The following is a 25153-nucleotide window of genomic DNA, read 5'->3' as shown; positions in this document are numbered from 1 at the left end:
TTCGAATTGGACAAGTAACTCAACTCAAAATCGATTTTCAAAGTCAATAAAAATTTCTCGATTTCGTACTGATTAAAATTCAGTTTTCTATAAAAGGGAAAAAATAATTGCTAAATATAAATTAATTGCTTAAAATGGTGGGCTATCTAAAAATGGCCCAATGACCTCCGCATTACTAGAACGTACTTTACCATTTTCTATTCTGCGAAGAATTTCAAATTTTCGGTTGTCTCCTGAATGGAATAGTTTGTGTTATGTATATTAGTTTTCTGTGTTGTTAACCAAGAGATCATGAAGAGTAGTTGAAAACATTAATCGAAGTTAGAAAAATAATTTGCTGTAATGTGATAACTAGAAAATAGATAGGTCAATTCAAATTTGTTTACACTTAAACTGTTAATATAATGTCGGAAATTCGCGTAAGTTTTATATTAAAAGGGGCCAGTAGTGAATCTGGGGCTTCAGACTTAATGAAACAGGCCTTTGAGGTAATAGGAACAATGGGGTTTCGATACTAACCTATTAAAAACGCTCCCTGTTTTTTTAGATATGCCGGCAAATTATCGACAACACAAAATGGTTGAAGGAAACTGAGGTACGAATAGGAGAATTGACCAAATTAGACTACTTGATATTTGAGGATTTTGCAGACAGAGATCTTACAGACCTATTGCAAACGAAATGCGCGTATGTTTGCTTTTATTTTTTCTGTTTCCTTAATATTATTGTGGGCCCATTTAGAATTTTAGGGCCACTGGCATTAAGTGCTTGTCTCATGGAAAGCAAAGCAATACCGTCATTTCAGTGGCCAATTTTAAATGTTGCCTTGTATGATTGCGTTGTGTGTTGCTCTCACTTGCCCAAGAGCGAAAAAGTCAATATAAAAGAAAAAGTTGAACTCATGGGAGGCCTTTATACCAACGCTATTACCTCAAAAAATACCCATTTAATCACGGACAGTGCTAAATCTGAAAAATATACGGTGAGCGGCCTATTTTTCATTTAGTAGAGTAGCACTTTAAATTAAAAATAGTTTGCAGCAGAAAAAGGTTTGCAACTGATGTTGCCAAGCTGGGTAGATCATGTGTGGAAAACGAGCCAATCAAGCAACGTAAACGGGAATAGCTCAGTCATTATCAAAAAATACAAATGCCCCTGCTTCCACAAGTTAAAAATTTGCACCACTGGTTTGACAAGCAAAGGTCGAAATGAACTGGCTGAATTAATATCAAAAAATGGTTATTAATCGCAGGCTTAGCATGTACGAAAATGAAAGAGTTGTTTTAGGTGGGGAGATGGTGGGCAAATTAAATCTCAATGAAACTGATATATTGATTTGTCATGGACCCAACGGTACAAATAGCGATAAGTTCAGGGCTGCTCGGAAGGTGTCTCACTTGTATTGTGTCACTGTTGATTGGATATACGATAGTATCGAGAAAGGTTATGCCTTGCCCCATGAATCTTACGAGGTGAATATATGGTTTGTCTGATTTACAAATGTTCCAAATGTCAAGCTTTTCACGTAGCTGAAGTTGGTAAGAATTAACCTTGGTCTTGACAAAATTAACACTAATTTAATTTCGAGATGAAATCGACTAAGCAGTTCATTATTGGTGTAGAAATAACACTCCTAGAAGGCTGGTAGAAAAAGAAACCTTTCACCGGATGTATGGAATTGTAAATAATAAGATAGCTATATACTTATACTCTTATAAAATAAAAGAAAACTTCCCATTTTATGTCAAGTTTACATACATAAGAACTAAATGTTAACCCATCACCGGCTTATTTGAGTAACTCTCTACATCAGAAATAATATTTTTATGTTTTTTCCTCATATAAAGCTATAAGATGTTCGTTAATTTCTTTGGTTGGCATTGTCAGCTGAAAGTTATGCGCCTTACACCCGCGAGTTTCTTTTAGTGTTTTGAAATTTGAGCGATATTTGTGAAAAGGCTGCGTAAATTAACCCCAGAGCTTTTTTTTAACACATGAATGTTCTCTCTTACTTTCTTTGCGAGTAAACTAGCATTCTAGGATTATTAATTCTATGATTAATGTATATAAAAATTATATATATCAACTAACCTAACCAAACTATATGTTGGCAATTTAATTTTTCAAAGAAACTTCCACAGGCTACTGTAATACTTTTTACAAAACTTCTGGATTCCTCTTGCGTCGGTTTTTGCTGAGGCGAACTTACTGACGTTTCACCATTCATCCTGTTGACTTCTTCAGAGCTTGACTGAAACTGGCTCGTAGTTCACTCTGTACCTGCTTATATATTGTTTTAGGGGGGTGGAGCTAAACACCGTCTCGGATGACTGATTCCCATATCGGTGACAGGTAGAGACCTGAGTCGCGGTTAAGATTGTTAGGTGTTTATAGATTTCTGTAGACTCTCAGATTTTTTGTTGGTATAAGAACTGATTACATGCAAGAATTTTTGTTTTATCAAATAAAATTTTATGTCTGGTTTCATGAGTGTGTTCGGCAACGGCTGATGAGTTTATTTGTCTTAGTCGTAAGGCTCTTTCATGTTCTTTGAGTCTAGTTGATATTTTTCGTCTGGTCTCTCCAATGTATTCTTTGCCGCATATGCATATGCATCTCAAATGGAATTTGAGTGGTAAATCTGGTTTTGACGTTAACCTTCTTTAGAACTTTTGATATGTGGTCAGTGATATTTTGAATGTAAGGAATGACCACAGTAGCAAGTGTAGGATTGCTGTCGGGCTCATTGCTATTGGAAGGTTGTGATGAAGTGTATTTTTTGATGGAACGCTTAATATCTTTAATGTGGAAATTATTCGAGAGAAGAGCAGAGGTAAGGTGTTTCGATTCTGGGTTGAGTGACTCGGGCCGAGATAGTTATACGACTTTGTAGACAAGAGAGTTGATAACCGATGATTATTGGGCCAGATGGTGATGTGACTATGCATTAAGGTATCGGTCTGTGTGCGTCTGAAGAAGCCAGCAGGATGATTGGTGAAACGTCAACAAGTTCGACTCAGCAAAAACCGACGCGGGAGAAATCCCCTAAGTTTTGTAAAAAGGTTGACAATTTCTTTCTTTAACTACACTTGACAAAAGGGGAAACTTGTGTTTTTGATTTTCTTCGAATTTTGAAAATGAAAGCACTAACATTGCTTGATAAAAATTTTGCTGTTAACATCGCCCTACTTCCCCTCCGAAAACAATTAAAAAAATTAACAGTATGACTCTTACAAGATTTTTAAAACTGAACCGCTGGTGTAGTTGACGTTAGTCTTAAATCTCTGCGAGGAAGCCATATTTTTCGAATTCAAAGAAATGAAATGAAATGAAATAAGAAAGTGGCCACAGTGGCAGAATAAGTGTTACCTTTCATAGAGGAAGTTGTAGGCTGTAGTCCATTTGCTTCGTTTCATTCTATATACATTTATAATCCGGTTTCCAAGGTTAAAGCTGTCACGTCGACACCGACGAAAGGGAGCGAGAACATTGATCCCAATTTCTCGGCGCTGAGCGCGATCGTCGGCCCAAACAATACTCAACGTTCGCAAATCGACGAGACTGCCACAACCCCAAAACTTTTTCCTCAGTCGGCGTCACGGAAAAAGCGCAAAGGTTTGTCCATAAAACTTTTGCATTTAAAGTTCAGACCAAGAACTGGAGTGGTTTAGAACTGATTATTAAATTCTCTAATTTTCTTCAAGCCAAACTTCAGAAACGATGTTAGGAAAAACAATTTTATTTAAATTTAAGTTTTAGTCACGTATGTTAAGAGTAAAAGAAAATCAGGAAATTTCCGTTGACAGTGTTGTTATCTGTCTGAGTCAATGCATAGCTCCATCTTTTGCCAGAATCTTGTTTCTTATTCCCATCCTTATCTTATAAAAAATGAAAAAGTTTGGCAATTTACAAGAGAAGCTTTATTATTCCATGCCACATACTGCAAGATGATGTAGAACACATTATCAGGGAAATATGGACTAATATTGATCAAGCGCAAATTAGACATCAGTTCGAAGTATTTTAATCTATTAGAAAGAGTAGAGGAAACACCTGATAATTAATTTTTTGTTTGTTTAATGTGTACCATTTTGTTTCAAAAGTTTTTGTGGTAAACTGTAGTTGTTACGTTTGATATTAATTCCTTATTTTACTTAATAGGTTAGATAAAGGACGTGAATAAAACTACATGTGACAAACAATGGGTATAAAACTAGCTTTTCTTTTTAATACCTTAACCTCATTTTTTAGTACATTTTTGATGTGAAATTTATAATAACGGCTCTTGAGAATTTGATTAATGTCAAATTTTTAACCAATCACAACGTTTTACCGAAAGATCATTAAGTACTTAATCTGTTGTACCTTTTTTTTTTAACTAGTTGGATGTTGTTCGCTAATTCTTTTTTGTTTATTTGGTTCCATGACCAATGAGATATTTGAGTTTGACACATTCTAGGAATGTTATCGAAAGAGAAAATTATGTAATTTAACATTTGGGTGCGAAAACTTACAGCTTTAATGAAATTACTTCTAAAAAAATCGTATCAGGCGATGATGAGTAGGTTCATTGAGATCCCGCGTCACTGTACATTTAGGTATTTCCTATCTAAGTTATGTATATTGCCCGTGTGTTTGTGCCTAAACTGGTAGCGCTGTCACCAGCAACTCTCCCACCTTTTATATGTAAATATCCAAAAATTATGACACGCCCCGCTCTTTGACGTTCGTTGTGCGGTTTAAGCTTCCGCCGAGCTGGTGGACAACATGGACTTGAAAAAAATCAAAGGAGCGGGCCAATTCCTGGACGGGTGTTCGATCTTCGTGGCCGGCTTCGATCCGGAACACCGCGATAAGCTGAACAAGATTGTCAACTTGAGCGGAGCGACGCGCTACGACGAAGTATCCGACAGGATCACGCACGTCATAGTAGGCGACGCGTCGTGTCCCGAGGTGATAAATATCAAGACGGCGGGCCTGCCGTGTCTGCTCGTCTCGGTGCATTGGCTGCTCGAATCGGTCGAGATGCAGCGGCCGGCGGAAGAGAAACGCTACCTCTTGACCTCGGCTGATTTTGATGAGGTCGATCGGAGCGAATTAGACTCTCCTATCAGCAAAAAGGTAGGAGGGGGCGTGGCACAGAGGTTTTATTTTATTTTTTTTAGGAATTAAGTTCTCTGGCCTTTACCCTTAAATGGTACTCTAGCGGTTGTTATTTTTATTAATCTAGTGTACATGGTGAGAACTATGACGTCGATGTAATCCACTTTCCGCCGCCAGTTTGTCGCTCCTTTGTATAGGATAAATACAGCCGTCTTCACCTTATATAAAATTACTATAATATTTCTCGATCTATGTTGCATATTCATAAAAGTAGGGTTAGCCGGTAGCTCGAGGAGGCAATTCTGGTAGCTCGATTTTAATTTTAAAAATACAAACTGCAAAAATCAGAGACGCTTCGAAATTCCACAAAAAAATCTAATTGTCATAGGTAGGTCATAGAGGTAGTTCACTGTTTATTCCAAAAAATTAACAAAGTAGCTCAATACATTGAAGAGGTTGGCTACCACTGATCTAGAATATTCTTTTGATGCCAATATGACATCCAAAAATAACCGAAACATTAAGCATACCGATATCTTGCACCCTACCAATTTCATCTTACTTAGGCACTGAACCTATTGAAAACGACATCTATTGTAACCGAAAATGAGCTGAGCGCCAGGGGCGGCGCACCACCTCCGGAATATTCCGCGGACGAGCAGGACGTGACCCTGCAGCGCTACATGAAATCAGTAGCGTCGTCGGGTAGGACTGCCTCTAATCTCACTTTTGCCCTCGAGGCCGAAATTTATTTGCTATCATAGAACTGACAGAGGACACGCTGGCGGACTTGCTGAAAAACAACGACAACGGCACCTTGCGTGGCGACCGCGAGGCCTTCTCGATCAAAAGACCCGACCACGGATTTAAACCAAGCGACGCTTCTACCCAGGTGTCGGAGGTGTCGACCACCCTAAGTCAAGAGATGAGCGCCGATCTGCAGATGTTCGACAAGTTGAGGTTCGTGTTGGTCGGTTTCGATGAGGAGAGCAGTGAAACGCTCAGGGAAAATATAGAGAACACCGGCGGTACGGTGGTAGGGGGTCAGTTTAAAGGTATTCCCGATTACGCCGTGGTGTCCGCGTTCGCTGAAGTCACGCTGACGCAGACCGTCAAGCAGGAAGTGAACGAGTTCTGGATCATACAGTGCCTCGAGGAGAACGCCCTCGTCGACATCCGGTGAGTCGCTCCTCCCCTATTCCACAGGTGTCTATTTTTCCAGCATAGCAACCAAAGTTATAAGATGGTTATTATAGACTTTAAATTTGAGATAGTCCCATAGAAAATAATCACATGTACCAAAATCTGGCGTTAGGAGGCAAATTATCGAGGGACGTTTCGCGTGCCGTTTTCGTGAAACAAAAACACGTTCGGGATGTTGTTGTGCAACTATCATTTGATAAACTGAACTACACCACAATGTTAACGAATGTTTACATATAAGTCTCTACAGTTTCAATGGCGAACTCTGTATAATAACCAAGTCGAGTCATGTATATGGCAAGTAGATAAGCGAAGAGAGCTACAACAACAAAAATTACAAATACAAAGTTTTTCAGAGAAAATTTCACAGGCTATTGTAATACTATTTACAAAATTGCAGACGGTTCGCCAATCATCAGAAGTTTTGTAAATAGTACAAATATAAGGTCCTTAGTCTGTGGGAGGTATATTAACTTAGTTTAGTTCACATGTCTTATATAACTCCGTAGTCTACCTCTCATATATATATACGAGTTGGTGAGATGCTGTACATTTTGCTGCATATTATATACTCTCTTCGCTTATTTACTATGCTAGCTTTAGAACGGGGTTAGGCTCGCAGACGTCCAACCACATAGGTCATAATGATAAGATGAGAGGAAATAATTTCCCTGTGGCGTGCGATTAAAATTTACAAACCAGATCGCTATTATTAAAATTTAAAAAATTAAAAAATTTTGTGACCTATATTGAGTTAAGTTTCAAATTTACCTATGATTTTGAATACCTAAAAATATGTGCATATAGTATCAGTAAAAACTACCGCCGATGTTTAGCACTGGCAACATTCTTTGAACCCGTCAAGATGTTTGCATCACGTTAAAAAGAAAGCAATACATATCCCTGGATTATATATCTATGGTTGCGCTATAACGTTTGTGTCGTACAAGTCTTGCACTAAAGCCTCATTAATTTTTATTGTATTTTCTTCGTTAGATGTAATAATTTCTTCTTCACCTGAAACATGAAAATTTGGTGTTCAATTATTTAGCATTTTCTCGCAGTTATTATGCGTCCAATGCTACATAGATTCCCGTATAATGCTATTTTAGATACTACCACAAGCCGATGACTTTGCATGCTACCAGACCGTTGAAGAACTGCGTAGTGACGTTGAGTAGTTTCGTCGGCAACGAGAGGCAATTTTTGCGCGAACTGATCGCCGCTTTGGGGGGCGTGCCCCAAGAGCAGTTGTCCCGTAAACACATCGAAAGCAAAAGTAACTTTTACGCCGATTTTTACCGTTCGTTCCGACCCTAAGCGTTTCTCCGTTTCCGTTCCGAATTGTAGACGTTCTCGCATCTACCCATCTGGTAAGCTTAGAAGCCAGCGGGAAAAAATACGAAGCCGCGTTGAAATGGAACCTGCCCGTCGTGGCGAAAGACTGGTTACTCGAGTGCGCTCGCACAGGCATCAAAACTGCGGAAAAGTGTTACGTACTTGGTAACGGCGTGGCGGAATCAGACGAGTCGCTTAAAACTCCCCCTCGCGAAGAGAAAACCAAGCTCCAGAACGACGATGTCGACCCGAGCAAGATAAAGTCTTCGGTCGGAACGCCCGTGAGCAGGAAACTCGACAGCAGCACAACAGGTCAGTGGCGTAGCAGGTGCTTTTCGTTACTGACGTTACTGATGGTACTAGATACTATATATTTTGTATTATAATTATTGACCTATTAATATGAAGCGACAAAGGTCAACATGCCTCAAATGTCGCTGGTTTCAAATATACAGAGCGTTCAAATTTTATTCTCAATTTTCTCATTGAGAAAGTTTTTATTGTATAATAATAAAAATTCGTAGTTTTAGGTTTATGATTTTGACACTTATTTTTACTTTGGTCCTATAGGGCACTGTTTTTGAAAGTTGTGTGATAAGGTACTCTTGTTTAGGCCGTCTAATGCTGCGGTTTTTGACTCAAGTTCAAAGTATTTTTTCTGAATTTTTTAAGTAAATACTTAAAATATCGAAATGTAAGCAATAGAACCCCAATGTTTAACTATAACAATTATGGTGATAGTAATAAAAAAATATTGTTATGTTCCAGCTCTGTTTCAGCAATGACTACATTGTACAAAATGCTTAATAACTTGATGGATGCACCAGATCTTCTGGCACCTGTTGGTTTTCATATTTCTCCTATTAATGCAGGAAATAAGGCTCTTTTTAACATTGATTTTCATAGGACCAACTATGGCGTTAACTCGCCTATGAATCGAATATGCAAGCTGACAAATATTTTACTCACAAATAACGAGCGTATTGATTTATTTTCTGACCCTCTCAGTAGTTTTAATTGCAAAGTAAAGAAAACTGTTTTTAATCAACCGGCCGCGTTGTAAACTGTTTTGTTTTCCAAGGTTACAAAAATTTATTTTTGAATAATAAACTCGAGTTATTTTAGAAACGGTTAAACCTTTAACAAACTCTTTGAAAAAATGGAGATGAAATTCTTGTAGATGCTATCGTATGATGAGGCAATTTATTTTATTTATTCTATATTAATAACGCTCCTGCCCTTGTCCACGCCCTGCAGAGAAGACGCCCCTAAACCGAATCTACGGAACCGAGAATGGTTCAGACACGCCGGAAACGTACAGCCAAGTGACGCCGATCAACAAGATCGTCCAGGACGCGATCGATAACAATCTAATGCCGACCCCGCCCAGTCCGAAGGTGTATTACCCGTGGGACCCGAAAACGCCCGACACGCCCCTGGGCGCGTTCATACGTCCGAACCCGTCGCCCCGCCTCAGGAAAGAGATGCAGCGTTACGTCAATTCGTTTCCCGAGTTCGAACCGCCCAAGAGACGTCTCAGCACGCCACTGTCCGAGCTCAAGCGCCGTCTGATGGACAAAGTGATGGGGCGGGGCGAGTACGCGGCGGAGGCGGTGGCGGGACCGAGCACGGAGACGCGCGACTCGGAAACGGAAGAAGGCAGCGGCGACTCGCACGTGTTTTCCGACAGGGACGCGCGTACGGAGGTACATTTTTTTTTGTTTATATTTAGAATATATTATTAATTGTTAACGTTGAAATACTAAGAGAATTTCCGTTGCCTTTTTTTATTTTTAATTATACGTCTCGGCCAATTGGATCACTGTAATTTAAAATAAAGGCAATGCAAGTTTGACAATATCTTAGTATTTCTACCGAATCAGTATCTACTTGTTCGACGTTGATGTCCCATATCGGTATTACTAAGTAACTAATATTTAAAATAGCCATACTTATCTGGAACATAACATTAGAATAGGTAAAGATAGTCAAATATGTGAGATTTAAAGCCGTATATGGCCACATATGGCTCGGAAATACTTATGTTGACTATAAAGCCCGCAGATAAGTTGAGAGTAAATCAAAGAAAAATTACAAGAAGAAACGTGGTATCAAACAGGCTAGTGAGATAAAAAAAAATACTCAAAGCAAATGGAGATGGGCGGTTATATTGAGTGACAAGAGGTGGACCAAAAATTCATAGAATAGAGACCTAGAGAAAATAAGAGAAAGCGGAGTGGACCCCCAACAAGATGGGAAGACGACCTGAGAAAAACAGCGAAAAACCGAAAGCAGAAGGCACAAAACAGAATACTGTGGAAGGAGATGGAGGAGACCTATATCCAACAGTCGATGCAAGAGGTTGGCGCATGATGATGAATATTTAAAAATTTGTTGAAAATCTTGTGCACCCTAAGTATCATGTGTATCATATAGTGGGTGAACGATCCTTTGTATTGTGATTAATCTATCTTGCGGATCATAAGTGAACAGTTATTTCTATCGTACGTAAACTTCCTTTGTATGGAAATGCACAATCCTGTGTATTGTGCATAGCGGGTGATTGGTGTTGTGTATCAATATTGTAGTTTTTTTAGTGTATTAGCAGCGGACTCCTCAGGGTCAAGATAGTCAAACACATACAGAGTTCTATGAATGAATTAACTGTAGATTTTCTTCTGTGCTGGCCTGATTGTCTTGTATCTTACGAATCGCTCATAACCTTAGTCAGTAATTGAACTGACATGGCTTTTACTTGATGAAAATCCATTTAACAAAATAAATAAGAACTAAAAGTTCATATTTTTACGAACTTATATATTTTCATATGACAATTGTTTCGACAACATCGTGTTTTTATCAAATGTAATATTTACAAACTACCTGCTACTATATATACCGAAAAATGACAATAAAACCTTAATTAATGTTGTTAATGTTAAGCAATACATTCGAATGTCTCATTTTGTTAATCTCCATGGCACAAAAAGGAGAAAATTAAATTTATTGGAAGGCATGGAGTTAAACAAAATGAGACATTCAAATGTATTGCTTAACGATCAATTAGATTTTTCGGTATATGTGGTAACAGGAAGTGTGTAAATATTACATTTGATAAAGACACGGTGTTGTCGAAACAATTGTCATGTGAAAATATATAGGGTTTTTTTTTTCCATGTATGGCATTACTGTTCAAGATGACGACCGATTTAACAGCGGTCAAGTGATTTATTCTCAGTATTTGTTTGGCAATTCATCATGAATAGGCTCACGCCTGAACAACGCTTGCAAATAGTGCAATTTTATTTCGAAAATAATGGTTCTGTGCGGAACACGTATCGTGCACTACGTCCATTTTATCGTCGACAAAACCGTCCATCAGAGCAGTTAATTCGATTAACCATGGAACGTTTTCGCACCACGTTTACTCTTATTGATAACTCGCATCCTCAGAGACGCCGTACGGGGCGTACAGAAGAAGCTATTGCTGCTGTAGAGCGTAGCATTGAGGAAGACCTGAATGAGTCCATCCGCCATCGAGCACAGGAATTGGATCTGTGTCCATCCACTTTATGGAAGATTTTGCGGAAGGATCTTGGTTAACGTGCTTACAAAATCCAACTCGTGCAAGAATTGAAGTCAAACGATCATCAAATAAGGCGTAGATTCGTCGAATAGGCCCAAAACGAGATTGCCGTTGTTCCCGATTTTCATAAGCGATGAAGCGCACTTCTGGTTGAATGGCTACGTCAACAAACAAAACTGCCGCATTTGAAGCGAAGCTAATCCTCGAGTGTATGTCGAAACACCGTTACATCCAGAAAAACTAACTGTTTGGTGCGCTTTACGGGCTGATGGAATCATTGGTCCGTACTTCTTCAAAAACGATGATGGCCAGAACGTTACAGTCAATGGAGCTATGATTACTAACTCTTTCATTCCTGAATTGAATAACCATGATGTCCAGGAGATGTGGTTTCAACAAGACGGCGCAACATGTCACACGGCTCGTGACACAATCGATTTATTGAAAGACACGTTTGGTGACCGCCTAATTTCACGTTTTGGACCTGTTGGAAGACAACATTCGCCGTGTTATTGCCGATATACGGCCACAAATATTGGAAAAAGTCTACGAAAATTGGATGTCCAGATTGGACTATATCCGCGCCGCCCGTGACGGACATATGCTAGAAATCATATTTAAAATGTAATGCCACGAGATTATCTTTCGGATCAATAAAATTCATGTCAATCGAATAATCCATCGTTGTTTTATTGCAACTTAAAAACACCCCTTATAATTTCGTGAAAATTTGAACTTTTAGTTCTTATTTATTTCCTTAGTCAGTAACATTTCCGATATTAAATTAATATGCATATTGCGGATTCTTTTCCATTGCGTTTAGAAATCCGAAACCAAAAAGGCCATCGACCACAAACTTCAGAAGTTCCAGGAGATGTTGATGGCGAGCGGCAGTAACAGCGGCCCCAGGCGGAGCAGCAGAGCGTTCGAGTCCACCAAGAACCTTCTAGGTAATTTTGAAGCCATTCATTTCCAGACGTTTTCCTCGATAAAGCACGCAAGTACCGTTCTGAGAATGGATACAACAAGTTACTTTGTTTTCTTCAGGGACGATCAAGAAGAACGATGTACAGTCGCAGGCCTACACCGTCGGCTGGGACTACGGCGAAGAATCCGACAATTTGCCTCAGAGACAAGTCGAGCGAGAGTCGCCGCGGCGCGTCTTTATGTTGTCCGGCATCCAGAGCGCGGAACGCGACCGCATAGCTAAGCTGGTGACTGACTTGGGCGGAGTCGTAACCAACTCTGCCAATTACGATCCGTCGTGCACGCATCTACTCTGTTCCAAACCGGGTCGCAACGAGAAGACGTTGGCATGCGTGGCAGCAGGCAAATGGGTCCTACACGTGTCGTACGTCGACAAGTGCGTGGAGGCGGGAGCGTTTTTAGATGTGAGTATTATGGGATTTCCTAATCTGCTAGTAGTGGTTAGATCTATTGAGACACTTCGAAACCATTCAGTCAACTAACCTACTTTTTAACAATATGCTATGTATAAGCCAATTTGCGGGAAACTCAATGTTTCCTGGAGTTCCCTTTTTTGCAGCCGCAGGTGGAATAATAGTATAAGTTCACAGGACTAGGTCGAAATTAAGAAACAACGAAACAAAACCTTGAATTAAAGTTATAGGCCTACCTTATGTGCATGCTGGAGTAGGATAGTAAGCTCGGATTTTGTTGTCCACTGAAAAAAGATCAATTATAAAAAAAAAATTAAATTGTAGATATTGGTAGAAATAGTTCACTAACACTAAAAAGATTAATGGGTTACAGAGAAATATTTGGTTTATTTTTCGCCGTTTACGGTAAGCTCGCATTTTTCCCATTCGTGAGCCTTAAAGTCTTCCCTTTTTAAATCACTCCTATAAAATTACCTTCGCCCGTGGATATAGGAGGGACCATTCGAGTTCGGCAACCCGAAATCGTACGACACTCTCCAGTACGACGGTTTGGACGTGATGATGCAAAACGTGTACCATTGGAGGACCGAGGTACAGCGTAGAGGTTACGGCGCCTTCAACGACATGAGGGCGATCGTCATCGCGGAGAAACGGGATCCCATCGTTAAGGTTATCGAGGCCGGAGGCGGGGTCGTGGTCAATGTAGAGTGAGTGCCGGTTTCCGGGCCTTTTTGGACGGTCCCCCTCTGTATTGTCACTCTCTGGTTATAGGCCGCCGTTCGATGACGCGATCCACGCGACTCACTGTTTGTTGGAACCGAAAATGGTTAGGGACCTTGCGAGATTCGTGCCTCTCGCCCAACAGGGTATCAAGTGCTACAGCACCATCTACATTGATCATTATCTGAGGCGGACGATTAAAGACTCTAACGATCTGCTCGTACCGGAACTCGCGCGGTACTACCAACAGACCGATGATTTCGACGATAATTGAGTTGTCAGCTGTTTTTGGCATACCTTTCATTGAAATTGTATTTTCATTTATTCTATTTTTTTAAATAAACTACTTTTTAGGGATTTTTGCTTTTTTTTAAATAGAAATATTAAATTAAGTTAGATGTACTGTGTTTGAGCTCATTTATATTAACACTTGATGAGGTTTTAAAATGAAAATACTATACATAGAGTAACTCACCAACCCCCGCAATTGAACAAGTTAATAATGTCAAAGTATATTCACAACACTTACTATATACAAAAGTATCGTAAAATGATAAATACTTTAATGTTTTTCATTTTCGTAACTTTGGGCTAAGCCCTTTCGCCCCGGTTCGGCCAATTTCACCTCCGTCTCGCCCAAATTCTGCTCCAACCCTTTCCAGGTCTTTTCGGCTAAGAAAGCGGCCCCGAAGTTGCTACGCAACGCTATAATTCCGTCAGTTTTTAAAGCCAGTTCGTCGCCACTCATCGCCGGCAATTCTTCTTGTACTATATTAGCGGTCCTAACTTTACCGGTCAACAAACTCACGTCTGTCTCATTTTCGTCCATTTTAATGGATCCGATATCGTCTACGTCTTTTAAATATGCATTGTAATCATACGAAAATTGAATACCATTGGTGGAAGGATTTAAAGCTAACTCGATATCGAACGGCGTCACTATGGGTCTATAAAATTCACGGCTTTCATATATTTCGTTCATGGCGCAGGTTATCATTACATAAACATCCATCTAAAATGAAATGAGTAGTAATGAGGATCCTGGAAAAATATTCCCAACAACATTATAGGAGAGATCCAACAAGTCATTCGCCGAGAGGTAAACCGCTGAGGAATTTTAGTGTAAAATCTTGAGAATTAGTGAGGTACTAGTCAAGGAATTAATTAACGAAAAACTTTTTCTTAGCGTCAACTTTTATGCAGAATTTACTGCGTTGTTAACTAAAATGGTTATACAGTTATTCTAAAATGGTTTTGAAAAGCATACAGCTGACTGTTGTTATAAGCATAACCCTTATATAAGATAATAGTTATTGTTACGCGAAAGTATAATATTTGTTTATTGTTCTTCTTAATAACAATTCTTTAATTTTTTGTTTAAATATTATTTCTTAATAGGCGTTGTATAGGTCTTAAAATATTAATGTTTTTTTATTTTTAAATTTATTCTTATTAATAAAAACTTGGCATCGAATTGTTGGTATTAGTGATATTACTAAGGGAAATTAGTAGTTCCAACTAGTTAGGGAATTTGGTTGTAATTGACATATTAGTAACAAAATTAGTGGTATAGTGGTAAAATTGAAAATTTAGGGTCATCACTAGGAATTAGTATCCAAGTTTTTGATCGCGGTTCACCCCTCGGCATTCAAAGACTTGTACATCACATTTAGCAAAAAAATCTGAGAGATCTCTTTTCCCAAAAAAAAAAAAGATACAAACAATACAGACCTCTCCTATGGTGTATTTGTGCATAACTTACTTCCGGAAAATTGGCCAATTTGGCAACTGTGGGCTTGCCAACGCTAATTAAATAATACTTTTTGCCCCTGGCCTCTATTAATTTTTTAATCCTCTCGATAATGTCGATGTAATTTTTTACACCTAGTGTTCCAATGACAATTCCTATTGTTTTGCTGTCTTTGATTTTTTCCACAAGAAAATGCCTTTTCTTAAATATTCTGGCATCCAATTCAAATTTTGAAAATTTCGCGGAAATTTGTTTGGGATTGTAAAAGAACACGTCTTTGACTATAAATTAAAATATAATGAAAGGATGTGACATCTTTAAAAAAAAAAAAAAATCTTACATCGAAATGTCAGGTAAAGATTTACCACTTTTCTGTCACTGTTTCCAATGAATAATACAATTTGACCTTCTAAACTGGACAAATCCTGTTGTATTGTAAAGATCTCGACCTTATGGTACAACTTCAACACATTTTCAATGAAATCTACAAATAAAGATGCCCTCACTCCTATTCCTACATGGAATAAAATAAGACTCACCCAGCTTGTGTATGTACTCTGAATCCACCACAACACTAACAGGGTTCTGACTAAAATGCTCATGGTATAAGAATTTCAGTTCCTCTACATCTATTTCAAATTTTTCATAGATATTTAAGTAAGATATGCTTGCGGAGGATTTGGAAAAACAAGTTGGACCAAAGTGAATGATAGCATCTGCGTTGATATGCGCCGCGGCAATGTAATCAACGCAACAGCTGCAAAATGCGAGGATTATTGGAAACCGTTTCCAGACGGCTGTTTAGTAATACCTTTCATAAGCAGTGTCCCCTAGAATGTACACGGTTTGACCTAAAACGTCTTGTAATCTGAAAGCGACCTCGCTAGAATCCGCCAACATGTGATCGGGAAATTGCAAACACACCTAACAAGTAAGTATGTGCGTAGAAAGCATTAAAAACATGTGTCAAAGTTACTTTTTGGAATCCGTTGAGTCGGATCCAATCTGCGCATTTCTTTATTTCGTACACATCTTCAAGAAGTTCGGCTGGTGTGATTCCCGGCTCGTGGCTTAAATTAACCCCTTTTTCTAAACTAACTGCTTCGGAAGACGAAAACTGAGGCATTTGGAGTTAGGTTAGACAACGAATTATAACAATTAAAATTCTCTTCTTTCCTTTTGATGCATTTTATGTAGTAACACAACATTCTTCTTCTTAAGAATATTAAGGATCAGGCAAGTTCGCTGTAATTAATCGCCCATCACCGACATCAAAACAATATTTAGGATCTTCTTCTATTTACTTACAAGGTGAATCTGCTGGTGCCATTTAGCATACATAGCCACTTAATAATATAAGGGCCCATTAACGATAAAAAATGTGCCATTTTATTTCTACACAGCGATTTCCGCACACTTTACTCATTTTTCCAGAACATATAACGAGATCTAGGCATACTTTGACAAAATACTGCAGTAAAAATGCCAATCCAAACTTATTGACGACCTGTCAGCGGGCAATAGATTTTGAAAGCCGCAAGATCACTGGCTAAAAACGAGATTTTTTTTCATAGTTACTTCATAAGTTCCTGTATTATCTGCCTAGGCAGCGCCTCTATATTTCATGTAGCGTAGGGTGCATTTTTGAAACTCACTTTAGGCAACGCACGTGGAGATAGAGTTTCAAAAACTAATGCCGCTAGTTTATAGCTGTTTATCTGTGGCAAGAAAAAATTTTCAATTCACGTGACTATTCGCGCACCATGCTGCGAAAATTTAAAAATCTCTACTACAGTAAATTATTCAATCACTTTATTCAACACGAAAAAAACAAGATCAAGTTAAAAAACTTTACTCAACACGAAAAAAACAAGTTCATGTTGAAAAATTTCATTGAATAATAATACAATGCAAAGGAGTTGCTCATACTATGAACTACAACCATGTCCACTGTTATATTTGACAGTAAACTGGAACGATATTCTTAAAGTTGAGGTATTTTCTACTGTACTGGCCACTGCTGCCAAGATCATTGACGTTAGAGTCAGGCGGATCTTCTTCTAGGTCGAGCACTTTAAGACGTAAGCGTATTTTTAAAATTCTTTAATGGTTTCGGCAAATAACTTTAACTTGTAACTTGTTTGAAACGCTAGCTTCGAAATTTATAAACTGCAAAAAAATCAAACGCACTTCCAAAAAAAAATCTGCCTCCATATCGGTTCGCGCATGGTTCGCCTCCGCATTCGCTCTTCCGAAACGGAGAAAACTTCTGAATTTCAGTGCGCGCACCCAAATCCGTCGGGAAAGACGAACGTTATTTGCGCGTATCCTCCTCAGGCGTCGTCGCGAATCGACGTCCAATGTGTTAACGCGTCTTCTTTGCGAACGTAAGTGGATGTAAGTTTCCCAATTTTCTCTCGCTGGTCAAATGAGCTGCTTTTTCGGTTGCTTATTGCTCATTCGAGTTTTATATTTAAGCCGGCTTTTAATCCAAACGAAATGAAAACAATTGATGAGATAAAAAATGGTGTACCAGCTATACCGAGTGTTTCAATGTGTCGCCATTGGCATCTCGGAAACTGTAAGAGATATAGAGAGGCTCAAATATCGTATATCGTTTTAGAAAGTGAATTTATTATGTTTTTTCTAAACAAAAATAAAATGTCGAATTAATGAACCATTTTTAATTTTCTATGATATTTTAGGCGGGATTGTGTCTTATTTTCAAATTATTTTGTTGTCAAGGCGATTTTGTCGCAAAATTTTCGGTATCTTCCTAACCACATTTTTTTCGCAGCGAAAGTACTTACAATATATCCACAAACTACGCATTTAAAGCCTGTCCTAAAATTGGCGCCAAAAAGAATATAATCAAGAAATTAATATGATCGCAAAATTTGGGCCGCAGTTATCTCTGTTGTAGGTAAATGGTAAAATAATATCTCTTTTAGTAAAAAAACGTTTTACAGTGAACTCCGGTTATGAAGTACCCTCTAGGGACCAGAAAATGAGTACTCTATAAGCGGAAGTACGCTATAAAAAAATACGAAAAAATTATGTGGGTACGTAAATATTTTTATTTTATATAAAAATTGAAAATTAATAAACACTAATATAGGCACTAAAAAATAAAAAAAATTAAGCTACCTAAACTATAAACTTATCTATCTATATAAACTGTACAGCGTACAAGTAAAAATACATACTTTTTTTTTAAGTAAAAAATTCGTTATTTTTGTTTGTTTATTTTTTTTCAATGCAAGTTTCATATTCTCCATATGCTTCTCAACCTTCCAGGACGCTTGCATTATATCATTCAAAAATGCGTAACCATTCTAGCGGCACAAAGCGCTTCAGAATAACTTGGTACTTGCTCCTATTGAACATCATGGGCATCCGTTGTTATTAAATTATCATCAACTTGGCCGCTATTGCGCAACCAATTACTTAGGGGAACCAATCATCATCGGCATTATTTTTGTACTTCCCGAACCACTAAACCAGAGGTAAGTCATCGTCTGAATCAAACTCATATTCCGATTTTATCAGATCTGCATGTCGAAAGCAGTTTGAAATAGTGGTTGAAGTAACATTATTCCAAGTAATTTTATGGTGTCTAGGGTAGTGATGTTGAAAGGTTCATTATTTTCAAATGACTGGATGAAACGATAAAAAAATATTTGCGGTAATATGTCTGAAGGCCCTGATCCATTTGTTGGACGACTGGACTGTTGGAAGCAAAAACTCTAATCTGATATTTGAAAGGAATATATTTTTTCCATGAGTTGCAGAATTGTCAACCAGAAGCAATATTTTGCTATTCTGACGTTTTAGTTTTCCATCCCAATCATTTAAATAATTATAAAAAACTGCTGAAGTCTTCCATGCTCGCTGGTTTGACTGACAGGTAGATTTTTTACATTTTTCATTCATCTCGGTCGTTCACATTTACCAATAACAAGAAGTTTCCGCTTCCTGCCATATTTCCGCAAACCCAAACGGTGTACCTCAACTTCGACTGCTTCCCACCCAAACAATTTTCTCCTCTTAATTTAAGGGTACGATCTGGAGTCATCTAGTAAAATAGCCCAGTCTCGTCACCATTGAAAATATCCTCAGAGCTGCAATTTTGTGCAATACTGGGCTACTTATCCTCTAACCATTTCAACACAGCTTGCTTGTTAACATCTCCTGCTTCGATTGAACTGTGGTGGCTTTTACTTGATGAAAATCCATTTATCAAAATAAATAAGAACTAAAAGTTCAGATTTTCACGAAATTATCTATTTTGACATGACAATTGTTTCGACAACACCGTGTCTTCATCAAATGTAATATTTACAAACTACCTGCTACTGCATATACCAAAAAATGGCCATAAAACCTTAATTAATGTTGTGAGAATTTAAGTTCCATAACGATTTTAATTTAAACAAACATGTATTAGCGAATATCATAAACTCTCAATTAATAGATAACAACAAACACATAGAAATTTCTCAAATGTCACTAGTAAAAACTATCAAAAGCAAAGCTTCTGAAAATAACATAATATTTACACGTGCAGATAAAGGGAAGACAGTCATAGAGCTATCGAACTCCCAAAATATATTTCAAAAACCAACAATTTTCTTAAACCGGAACTTTTTCAACGTATCAAACACGATCCTACCGAGTTATATCAAAGACACCTCAAGGAAGTAATTACTAACTCCACGCTATTAGCGACGAATCCACAACCGCGGAAATTATATTCTTTAGTTAAATTAGATCAGTCGTGTCTTATGTAACAGCTCCAGCAGTTAAACTCTCAACAAAATTTGTAAATATTTTAAAGTTCCACACAGATTTTAAACCAAAATTTGCAATACAATTTTTTTTTTGAATTAATCAACAAAATTAAAGATATCAAAATCCCTTCTAACGCAACACTATTGTCTTTTGATGTACAAAACTTATTTCCCAGTATTTCACCTATGGATGTGATAGATTTAGTCGATGTCACCCTAATTCGGAAACAGGTTAACCCATTGGTGAAACAAGATTTATTAGATTTCTTAATAGTATCTTTAGGCCAAAATTATTTTGAATTTAATGGACAGATTTACATCTCTAAGGAAGGTTTGATTATGGGAAACCCTCTTAGTCCTTTGTTAGCCGAGATTTTTATGGATAATTTGGAGAATATCATACTAGCACATCCTTTAAGTAAAAGTTTTCTATGGTGGTATAGATACGTGGATGATGTCTTTGCTTGCTTTGTTGGAACGGACAGACAATTGAATTCTTTTTTTAAATTACATTAACTCATTACATAATCGTATAAAATTCACAATCGAGATTGAACAGGATAACTCTATAAATTTTTTTAGACTTAAATATTACGAAAGTGCAAAACAAATTAGAATTGAACTTAAATTCTCACAACAACATTAATTAACGTTTTATGGTCCTTTTTCGGTATATATAATAGCAGGTAGTTTGTAAATATTACATTTGATAAAGACACGGTGTTGTCGATACAATTATCATGTCATAATATATAATTTCGTGAAAATCTGAACTTTTAGTTCTTATTTATTTCGATCTCCTGCTTCACCAGAGATGTTTCCGACATTTATGTTGTGACGAACTTTAAAACGTTCGAGACACCCTGTAGAACAACTAAAATCTTCATATAATAATCTCTATCTTTGCTACTTTTCTTTTACAGTAAAAGACTTGCGTCGATCCGCCATTTTAACCATAAACTCAAAGAATCCTTTTCATAAAAAAACAAAGTGGAAACTGTCGGCCGGACACGCACGTTTCAGAGAAAACCTAGAAAAATGAAAAATCCAGATTATTTTGGCCGGACCAGTAAAATATGTACGAAATACCCAAAAGTACGTTATAAACGGAGTTTACTGTATTTACCAGGAATTTAGATAACTGATGTAATGTTTTTTACCTGCGGACGCAATGTATCTAGGAGTACAAAGTCGTTATTAGATTGGTAACACAGATACACTTTTTCAAAAAGATTTATTGTATGGAAGGGAGATCTTTTGTATATAGTTTTTGCTTATTTAAATTATTACAGTACTAATTTACGGGCTGTGGAAAACAGAGTGCGAACGGTTTTATATTAAAAATATTTAGTTCATATTCATAACGGCCATTAGTTCTGTATGGACAGGTCCGGATTTAAAGGTTTTCATAATAAAAATGTCGCGGGAAAAACTTTTTTTAATACAACAACATTTTGAGGTTAAATTAAATTTAGTTATCTTATCGAATGTTTGCAACCAGTCCGACCACATCACACGGAAAAAGCCCTTGATTAATTATTCACATTTTGAGCCAAAGCTTCTCAAATTACTATTTGGCCAATTGTCCACGAAACTCCCTGTTACGAAAAAGAAGATGCTACGCCAAAATTTCGTCCGTCATATCGCGTTCTAATCGACGATGAAATCACGAATATATCATTTTATGAGCGGCAAAAGGTCCGCTTGGCACAATGGACGTTGGTTTTATTCTCGAAAATAAAATTGGAACCAATAAAACACACACACACACACATACATCGCTTGCGGTGTGTGTTTACGTCCCGTTTTATGATATACCCTTTCGATTAAAACGAAAAGATACCGCCATTGTTCCGCGGACATTTCCATTGGACCTTTTATCGTTTCGATACATGCGACAAGCTAAATGCTGCGTTACTAAGTTAGCGTACTAAAACATTCAATCTATATAGTAAATAGGAATATCAAAAAAAGAATATTTATTGCTATCATTATTTGAGCGAATGACCCTGACGTACATGCCTAATGTTCTATGGTCAAATCACGTGATACCATAAGCATGGAATAGACATGACATTCAGAATATCCTGTCTCAACAATAACCAAAAAGCTGTTCAAGACGTCACAAGAAAAATATATATTACATCAGAAATAATCCGAAATCGAAAATGTACCGTTTTCTTACTCAAAATTGTCATTGCCTCTGTTTTTCAGTTAAATCGATCTAACTTCTTAAAATAATTCAGAAAATAGAAAAAGCAGAATAAATGTATGTTCAAAAAAAAACTTAAAATGCTCACGATCAGTTATTATTTATGTGTAAAAGAAAATCAAAAATGGCATTGCAGGAGTAGGTTGACTTATAAAAAAAAAACATTTTGCCATCACTGCAACCGTATTCGGCACAACAGTTTAGCAATTAAAAAAAATGTTTATTAATTCATATCAGCATGAAATTATTTAAGTCAATATATAAAAATATAAGCGATTAGAAAGATCTCACGGGTTATTTTGCACTCGTTTTTAATTGGTTAGCTTCATCAGAGGTTTCATTCTTCTTATTGGACGAATCCCCGTGTGCGATTTCTTGGCATGGGTATTAAGTTATGCTATAATATCAATAATTTTATGCTATATACGATATCCCAGGCGGGGGGCGACAAAGTGAGTTGGAACGGGGCATTCATCTCAATTATCGGTTTTATGTGAAAAAGAACTCGCATGTTGACGAGACACCAGGCAGTAAAACTCAAATTTGTTTAATTGTGTTATTGTTATCCAATCACACATGTGCGTCCGGGTAATAAAATACCAGTTTTATTCGTACGGGCGGATAAAAAACTATCCTTTCTTCGTCTTCCGTTATATCATTCATTCGTTTAATGACAGAATACGCGCTCAATCTCTAGTCGATCCGTTCTAGCACAAGTTGGAAGATGCGTAATTAATTATGGGAGTCACTTCAGCACCACCAGTCTTTCAACGCACAGCAAAACATAAGTTTGGACACCCTATATGAGTTCCTATCGAATAAAGAGAATAAAGACGTCACAACTGAACCGGATTTGAATAAACACATTCCAGATTTGCAGATTTTTTTTCTAGTGCACCATAAATCGAACATTAATCGTTCACATTTTCGTGAACGATGATTTTTTTTAGTCGGTGAGACGAGAGAGCAAAGCTACCTCGAACGGTTTACGTTCAGCAAGACAATAATTTTTATTCGACAATGTTGCGAAGTTTCCCAAATTAAACGCGGCAATAAAACCGGTCCGACACTGTACATCTGTCGGGATTTGTTTGGACTGCCGTTAAAACACAATTTCTGGCAGATAATAGCGGGAGTTGAAAAAATAACGACCGATCCGATAAAAACAGGATAATAAACGTAAAATAAGTTAAGTTAGTTTTCGTGCAAAAGTTCTCTATGAATTTGTAAGCTTCAGTTTGGCCTCTATAACTTTAAGATTCATTAAACGCTTCAATTGGATACATATTTTTTAGCCTTTCTCGAGATCTATATTGTAAATTGTTGTGATCCATATACTGGGTGTCTCACGGTTGATGAAACATTTGACGTTTTGCGAAAATGGCGATTTGCTGACAATTTGGTCACATAGATTTTTGACTGTCCTCGATCTTTTCAGGGTCTCAGTGTTGCCGCTTATATCGAAAAACAGGGCCCACTTTGTTTTTTTTACACGGGACCACTTGTATCTTGTTCCGCTGTGACTTTCTGATTGTTCTTATATCTAGCGGTTAATTTTAGCTAGTTTGCCAGTATCCTAATGTTTCTACCGTCTTACACAAGATAGGCAAAAAAATCATTTTTCTCTGTTAAATATTTTATAGTTATATAGTTTTCTAACAAAATCTAATTATTTTGACATAGTGTAAGGTACACATGACTGTCATCAATTGACAATATTTATTGCTTTGACAAATAGAAGGTTTCGACGCGAGCCCTGACGTCATGACCGATGAGAGAAAGTTTAGCGAACTTGAACCGATAAGGACACATCTCTTCATTTTTTTTTCCTCTAGAGCACTTTAACGTTGTTTTGGTTAGTTGTTTAGTTAGTTGTAAAGCTGTGTATTTTTAATTATTTTATGATAATGTGAACAAATCTATTTTTTGTGTGTGTGTTGTTTTGATAAGGAATATTTTTTTAAATATTTTGACATGTATAATTTAGAATATACATCATGTCTTCATTTTTAATTTAGTTTTAATATTATCAATATACATAATTATCGGTAAACAAAATATTTGAACTTCTATATATCGTATTCATATTTTAATCAGATTTAATAATAATAAAATACGAACAGTAGTGAGATCTGGCAACTTAGCTTACGAGAATAAACGTCAAAAATGTTTGAGTGCGCGTCAACCATTAAAAATGGCTGTATAACTGGTCGTCTATCGTAACAACTTTAAAACCGCCGGAGTCAATCGGAAGCGGGGTCCGTGGAGAATGTCAAAATGCCAACGGGCATCATGTTTAACCAAATATTTACCAAACCACTTTGTTGCAGGTGACAAATGATTTAAATTCAAAAACAATCGAACCGTCATCGCCTATAACGAAGAATCTGTCGTCGACCAATATAATTAAAACTGATGGTGGCCGCGCGTGTGAAAATCCGATCATGGCGGTCGCAAAATGGATTTTAACCGAGACGGCGTCGGAAGTATCAGGGTGAATCGGAAGTGTTTTATCGTGACAACGATGTTGTTGACGTTTCGAATGTTGATGGTGTTGACTTTGACGATGGTCGCGGGTTCAGAAGGTACGTGCAAAGAACATAACGGACTCACAGCGCTTGCGGTTAGATCAAAACGTTTTATTTCGAAAATTGAAACTGTCAATATAGAAAATAACCGTTTTGGCTCTATTTTTTTTTTCAAATTTTTCATAGTTGACGGACTATTTAACATTCTGCACTCTTATAATTCATATTTTTTTAATTATACAGCTAAAATCTAAACGGTTCGAGCACATGTCCTCGGACAGCATACAATTCTAATAAAAAAAAATGTATATGTTAAGATATAAGTAGCTATGTGAGACTGGGCTTTGATCTTTTTTAAAATCCTTTCACAGTTCCATTTTTTTGCGCTCCGCTATAGAAGATATATTATTATTATTATTAAATAAAATTAATGAAATTCATCAAAAATGGTGGTCTTTTTAAGTTGCAAACATAATTAAAATTTTATTTAAATAAATTATGCTCAAATATAAAATATATATGA

At 37.2% G+C, this 25153-nt stretch overlaps 3 protein-coding genes across 9 annotated transcripts in view; 2 read left to right on the top strand and 1 right to left on the bottom strand.

Moving 5' to 3' along the window:
• The first annotated feature begins 251 nt into the window (after positions 1–251).
• LOC132706089 (DNA topoisomerase 2-binding protein 1-A) lies at positions 252–13624 on the top strand. 3 transcript variants are annotated; one of them, XM_060677180.1, is made up of 16 exons: positions 252–488; positions 548–687; positions 742–982; positions 1034–1238; positions 1288–1472; positions 3447–3615; positions 4745–5121; positions 5670–5808; positions 5868–6282; positions 7419–7585; positions 7657–7956; positions 8902–9350; positions 12054–12180; positions 12278–12621; positions 13123–13337; positions 13402–13624. In XM_060677180.1, the coding sequence occupies exons 1-16, from the start codon at positions 405–407 to the stop codon at positions 13622–13624; spliced, it is 3780 nt and encodes a 1259-aa protein (XP_060533163.1). In that variant the 5' UTR covers positions 252–404. The 3 variants fall into 3 exon arrangements, with proteins under 3 accessions (XP_060533163.1, XP_060533165.1, XP_060533164.1); XM_060677182.1 differs by lacking the exons at positions 252–488; positions 548–687 and having other exon boundaries at positions 885–982; positions 1044–1238; XM_060677181.1 differs by lacking the exons at positions 252–488; positions 548–687 and having other exon boundaries at positions 892–982; positions 1041–1238.
• Positions 13625–13899: 275 nt separating this feature from the next.
• LOC132706091 (2-(3-amino-3-carboxypropyl)histidine synthase subunit 2) lies at positions 13900–16289 on the bottom strand. Its single transcript, XM_060677183.1, has 6 exons — positions 16077–16289; positions 15912–16024; positions 15640–15857; positions 15441–15584; positions 15113–15381; positions 13900–14362 (listed from the first exon to the last, which is right to left on the bottom strand). Exons 1-6 carry the CDS (start codon positions 16224–16226, stop codon positions 13913–13915), a joined length of 1344 nt encoding a protein of 447 aa, XP_060533166.1. The 5' UTR covers positions 16227–16289; the 3' UTR covers positions 13900–13912.
• A 1124-nt stretch (positions 16290–17413) lies between these two features.
• The window catches only part of LOC132706598 (relaxin receptor 2), an 83043-nt gene continuing 75303 nt past the window's right edge, over positions 17414–25153 (top strand). For 4 of the 5 annotated variants that reach the window (XM_060678017.1, XM_060678019.1, XM_060678018.1 and 1 more), the window contains exons 1-2: positions 17438–17497; positions 24433–24687. In XM_060678017.1, coding sequence (XP_060534000.1) covers positions 24561–24687 — 127 coding nt within the window. In that variant the 5' untranslated portion in view covers positions 17438–17497; positions 24433–24560. Of the gene's footprint in view, positions 17498–24432; positions 24688–25153 lie in introns of all 5 variants that reach the window. The other variant, XM_060678016.1, reaches the window with a different exon arrangement.

The sequence above is a fragment of the Cylas formicarius genome, unplaced genomic scaffold, assembly GCF_029955315.1.
Source record: "Cylas formicarius isolate icCylForm1 unplaced genomic scaffold, icCylForm1.1 PGA_scaffold_8__14_contigs__length_24414737, whole genome shotgun sequence".
In the NCBI taxonomy this organism is placed as follows: domain Eukaryota; kingdom Metazoa; phylum Arthropoda; class Insecta; order Coleoptera; family Brentidae; genus Cylas; species Cylas formicarius.
This window is presented reverse-complemented; position numbering and strand designations above follow the sequence as displayed.

Bases quoted from the DNA above. Each gene is read 5' to 3' on its own strand.
- LOC132706089 (XM_060677180.1), top strand. From the start codon at position 405: ATGTCGGAAATTCGCGTAAGTTTTATATTAAAAGGGGCCAGTAGTGAA. The intron at 489-547 runs GTAATAGGAACA...CTGTTTTTTTAG, and splicing joins TAATGAAACAGGCCTTTGAG to ATATGCCGGCAAATTATCGA. The intron at 7,957-8,901 runs GTCAGTGGCGTA...CACGCCCTGCAG, and splicing joins ACTCGACAGCAGCACAACAG to AGAAGACGCCCCTAAACCGA.
- LOC132706091 (XM_060677183.1), bottom strand. From the start codon at position 16,226: ATGCCTCAGTTTTCGTCTTCCGAAGCAGTTAGTTTAGAAAAAGGGGTT. The intron at 15,585-15,639 runs GTGAGTCTTATT...CTTTATTTGTAG, and splicing joins AGAGTACATACACAAGCTGG to ATTTCATTGAAAATGTGTTG. The intron at 14,363-15,112 runs GTAAGTTATGCA...ATTTCATTTTAG, and splicing joins AATTGGCCAATTTTCCGGAA to ATGGATGTTTATGTAATGAT.